The sequence below is a fragment of the Tamandua tetradactyla genome, chromosome 9 (genome assembly GCF_023851605.1).
Source record: "Tamandua tetradactyla isolate mTamTet1 chromosome 9, mTamTet1.pri, whole genome shotgun sequence".
NCBI lineage: Eukaryota > Metazoa > Chordata > Mammalia > Pilosa > Myrmecophagidae > Tamandua > Tamandua tetradactyla.
In genome coordinates, this window is record NC_135335.1 from 12,455,673 (window position 1) to 12,460,902 (window position 5,230).

Below are 5,230 nucleotides of genomic sequence, written 5' to 3' on the forward strand. Positions count from 1 at the left end.
CAGAGAGAGAGATATACATTTAACTGTCGCATTAGCCCTATGATGTGGCACTATCATACATTCCCTTTTACATATGAGAAAACTGGGTTGACATAAACCAAATAAGCTTCCTAAGGTCAGGAAGCCAGCAAACTTGGATGAGACTCATGAGTCCACAAGCTTCTCCACGATTGGGTTCAACTCCTGGGTTGAGCTGGCTACAGGGTTCCTTCCACTGCCCTGTGTGAGTTAGTTGAGTACAAGTCTCGCCCTCCATGGGTCCTTATCCCAACCTTGCCAATATGTCCACTGACACCACAATAAATAAAAGTCCTTCTCAGTCCTCACTGCCCCGTGGAATCACAGGTAGAGTTTTAAATATTCCAGGTGTCTAGGTCCCACCCATTCATCTGTCTCTTATTTGTCATTATTTTCTCTGTCTGGAGGCCCAGAGGCAGCCAAACTCTCAACACCTCTGACACTTACCTGGCCTGCCTCACACCCCCAGAAGCTTATTGAAGATGGGGAATGGGTGAGTTCATTTGATCATCATACCATTCCTAGGAAGTGATGTGGTTCCTCATTGCACTAGCCTTAATGGACTGAGAATTTGACCCCCTGCAATGCTGTCAATTCCAGCTCATAAAACTGCCAGAGTTGTGAGGCCAGATGGAGAACAGGTGCAAGCATGGCTTTTCCCAAGGAAATTCTCCACAAGTAGGAACTTTTCAACAGTGTTTTTAGCCATCTCTGTGGTGAAGATGGTTGTGATATCAAGGGAGTGAGATTTGTTCACTGTGCGAAGGAAACATGCCTGGACATACTATGAGAAGCTGGGACGAGAAAGTCAGAGTGAGATTCTCTTAGGTGCTTGCTCCCTGACCCCGTCCCCCAGGATTCTACACTGATACAAACTACAGAGGAATAATCACTGCAAATCTCAGAAGCAAACTGAGTCTCCAGGAAACATTTGGAGAGGAGAACCTGAACACTTACATGGAGAAATGAAGCAGAGTAGGGGCTGCTCTCCTCCACCCTGGCCAGCTGGGGATGGAGGAAAGGGAGGAGAAGCTGGGAATGCTGACACTGATGGATGGCATAAGTCTGCAGGCAGGAGGTAGGGCTGGAAGCCAGGTCTTGTGACCTGCTACGTGTTGGTATAGGCAGGGCTAGTGAAGCTCTGTAGGTTCAAATAGCCCTGGGCTCTGCAGGCTCTTGAGGCTGAGCTCCAAATCACTCATCCTTTGCTAAAACGAAGAGCTCAAAGTCAATAAACCACCATGAGGCTTTGTAGTTCTCTCCTGCTGGTCACTCTAGCCTTTTTCTGCTGCCAGGGTGAGTATCATCTCTAATCAGTTCTAGCATCAGTCTACTGGTAAGTACTCTCCTCTGAGAACTAGGGCAACTTATTAAGAGGAGGGAGGGTTGGGGAACAGATCAAAACCTAAGCCATTTTCAGCATTTATTGAACAAGCAGCCCAAAAGCCCAGGGTTCAATTTATCAATATCCCTAGGAATATATACAACAAAGTCATTATAGGCAATTTGGGGGGGGATTCTTTCACATGCAGCCTCATTCATTGATTACAGTGTTTCAGAAGCCCTGTGACAGAATGGAAAGGTCTAGATTTGAATAATAGATCTGCTGCTTACTAGCAGTTTGACCTTTGACAGAATACTTAACTTCCCCTTGCTTTCTCTTCTCACTGTTTTTTTTTATAGCTAATACCATAAACGTAGCTGGGGGAATGGAATGAGGTTAACTATGAAAACTCTAGCTGTAGATAACAAGTAGGTATCTGATAGTTATCAGATGTCTACCTGATATGATTCTTTGAGATTGTCAGTTAAGCCCACAGCTCTCAACTCATAAATTCAAAGACTAATATATTACAGCTACGAGGGTTTGGGAGAGCTTCAAGTTTGAGAGTACCCTGTACTCTATGAGTAATAAATTTCAAATAGATTCTGTGAATAACTACACCCAAATCTACAATTAATACTTGTATTCTAGGAGTACTAATTGATACAATCATAGAATCCATACAACTGTGGGCACTCAGGTTTCTCTTTTTCCAGAATAAGTCTTAACCATTCATTCAACAGCTATGTTTGCATATCTTTACATGCCCTCGGTGTTGATGCAAGTTTCTTTGAGTCTTTCTCTTTAAAATTTGCTCTCTGTATGTCCTTCTCTTTCTTTATGCTGCTCTGATCATATTCTTTCTGAATTCTCACTGATGTAATCAGATCAGGAGTCAAGACAGAGTCTGTGTGACAGGTGGTTGTAGCAGCCTCGGAGAAATGGGAAATACAACATGGAAAAGAGATTGTCCAGTTCCCAGCACATTTCCAAATGGAATAAACAATGAGCTCCCAATTCACACCTTTTTAATCATATTCTGTATAGTCAAAGTATAATAAAAGGCGCAATCACAATTTTGTGCATTAGCTTCAAATGCATTAAAATTGATTAGTATTTTATAAAAATTCTGGCTTTATCCAATGGCATAATCCTAATTATTACATCTTACTCTCAAAAAAATACCTTTCAACCTTTTAATAATTTTACTGGCTCATCTCCAGATTTACTCAACCTTCTCTGATCTCTGGTAGGATTTTGAGTCTACCATTCATTTGAACACTGGATTATCCAGAATCTCCTCTTCCCTCATATCCAAAACAAACAAGGGGCAACTTGATTAGTAGGCATAACTTAATTTTGTGCAAATGCAGGGCTAGGAAATTGCTTCCTAGCCAACTTGAGAGGTCTTGTAAAGTAGTAGTACTTTAAAGACATCAGTGTGCTTTGAAGACAAAAACTGAATTAGACATCAGGGAACCTGATATCCAGTCCAAGTTTTGTCGCTTGCTTAGTGATCTTGAGAAAATCACAACCTCTATGTTCTTTCTTTGTCATCTGCACAATTGGGTAGTAGATCTTAAAATCCCTGTGGTTGCTGCCTAGTTCTAATGGTATTCGGAAGTCATTATAAAAACATTGCTTTCCATGCATAAATTATTCTTTTTAATCTCTTCCAGCCAATGCAGCAGTCTGCCCATCTCTTTTGGATGAATCAATAAGCTTCTTGTTTAGTCCTGAAATGCTCTACAAAATGTTACTTTTCACCTATAGACCACCTGCAGAAGCTGTTGAGGCCAAGGTGGAAGTGAAGAAATGTGTAGATCAGATGCCCATTGACCAGAAATTCCTCCTTGCTGACATAGTGGTAATTTCCTTCTTTTGTTGTGCATAGAGGCTTCTGAGAAGTTTAACAGTCAAGGTTGAGGGCAGCTCATTCCTCTGTGGTGTGCACAGGTGGTGGGTGCTCCTGTCTTGCTCTTCACATCTTGATAGGTCACTGGTAGCCAAAGGGGAGAAGCTACCAGAACACAAGCTGACTTCAATGAAAGCATCACAGCATCCTGGGTTATGAACCTCCTTCTCATGTCACCATCCTGGTTGCTGCATTTGCCATAGTACCCTGAGAAGGGGGGCAATCAGGGTGCCATGTAGAAATATTGAAGGTCCAGAGCATGACTGTCCATCTTCATGGGGCCATTTCTGAAAGTAAGTTCCACTTGCCCAGTTGAGACACATTCAGTGTAAAAATCACAGAGGGAGGGTTAGGAGTGTTGAACCAGGAAGATGGATGGGAGGGAAGGGGATTATAGCCAGGCCTCTGTTAGGATTGAAGGATGGTAGCCAATCTTTTTGCTAGCTAGACAGGATTTCATAGCCAAAAGGTACAGCTGCAAATGCCCACATAAACTGGACCCTCAGGGCTGAGGAGCACATCCACCATGAGGCAGTAATCCCATGCTGTGAGACTTGTCATCCACTGAAATCAGTACTTCCCAAGCCCCACTCCTCCATTATGAATGCCTCAGCCCTGCCCTCTTCCCCACATAAGAAGGGAAAAGTAGGGTCCACTGTCCTGGAACATCAGAGAAAAGAATTCCTGGACCACCCTGTCCAACTCTTCACTCTCCTTCTTTCCTTAGATACACAAACCCTACTCTTGTGTTGTCTTTGGGCTTATTGGCTGGACTTTGGAAAAGGTTTTTTCTTTCCTTGCACTCTTTGTTATAATCATAACAGCTCTGTACCCTAGCTACCCATGGTTTTCTGTTTTAAACCCTTCCAAATTGCCGTTTGTTGGCAGAAATTCTACTGACATCTTCATTGCAAATGACAGTCTGTTAACGTGGCATGTCCAGGACCAGCATGACTGACTTCGCTTTTTTTTCTCTTCCAGGAAAAAATTCAGAGGAATTGTACTAAGTCACCATGACTTGACATTACCTCTAGCTTTCTCATATAACTTGATCTTCACCAGAATGTGTAAAGGTTTCAACATCTTGCTTCAATAAATTACTTGGCATTGCACTTTTCCATGTGTCTTGTTTTTATCCAATAGTTTCAGGACTTGTGTTGAGGGCAGTTTTAATCATAATATGGCCACTTGGTATTGTCAACAGAAATTTTCATCGAACCAATGTGCTGTCACCAATGGCAGCATGAGGTCATGGATGGATAATGGAAATAATTGGATAATCGAAAATAATCATCCTTGATTACAGATTTCCTATTCATCAACCATGAATAAAAGTGATAGTTAAGAGTAAAAAGCAATTAAGACATTACTGCAAACGTTCTGACATTGGATGACATGCACTGCTCAACTAGCTGGCTAATCACTGTGTTTTAATTCATATATCATGTCCAGCATAAATAATATCCCATATATCTCTCAATTTTTACTGCATCTCCAAGGTTCAAATTTCAGTTAACTTTTTTCCTTTATATACTCAGGGAGCTCATCGACATCTATACCACTCCTCAATACCTTAGACTAATGCTTCTTCCCTCCACATCTTAGTAGAGCTCCAGCTCCATGTATCCAACTGGACATATTCATTCAAGTATTCCACTGTCAATTCAAAAGCAACATGTAATAAACTGACCACAATGCCCACCCCCAAACCTAATCTTCTTTCCATGATCCCACCATCCTGGCTAATGGAACCATATGATTCAGAAAACTTGGAGACATCATAGGCTCCTATATTAGTTTCCAGTGGGTGCTGGAACAAATTATAAAAGCTTGATGTCTTAAAATAACTTATTCTCAGAGTTTTGGAGGCCAAAAATCCTAAATCAAGGTGCAGCAGATCTGTGTTCCTCCTGAAGCTCTAGGGGAGAATCTTTTCTTTGCTTCCACCTCCTGAGGGCTGCTTGCATTCCCTG

General features: G+C 41.9%; 1 protein-coding gene across 1 annotated transcript; it reads left to right on the plus strand.

Annotated features, from left to right (window-relative positions):
* The first annotated feature begins 1,199 nt into the window (after nucleotides 1–1,199).
* On the plus strand, nucleotides 1,200–4,355 carry LOC143645873 (secretoglobin family 1D member 2-like). The gene is made up of 3 exons (XM_077114983.1): nucleotides 1,200–1,314; nucleotides 3,022–3,209; nucleotides 4,239–4,355. Exons 1-3 carry the CDS (start codon nucleotides 1,260–1,262, stop codon nucleotides 4,272–4,274), a joined length of 279 nt encoding a protein of 92 aa, XP_076971098.1. The 5' UTR covers nucleotides 1,200–1,259; the 3' UTR covers nucleotides 4,275–4,355.
* The last annotated feature ends 875 nt before the right edge of the window (nucleotides 4,356–5,230 follow it).

What these genes read in the sequence shown, in the direction of transcription:
- LOC143645873 (XM_077114983.1), top strand. Translation starts at nt 1,260, where the DNA reads ATGAGGCTTTGTAGTTCTCTCCTGCTGGTCACTCTAGCCTTTTTCTGC. An exon ending in AGCCTTTTTCTGCTGCCAGG is followed by an intron (nt 1,315 to 3,021) that starts GTGAGTATCATC and finishes AATCTCTTCCAG; the next exon opens with CCAATGCAGCAGTCTGCCCA. An exon ending in TCCTCCTTGCTGACATAGTG is followed by an intron (nt 3,210 to 4,238) that starts GTAATTTCCTTC and finishes TTTCTCTTCCAG; the next exon opens with GAAAAAATTCAGAGGAATTG.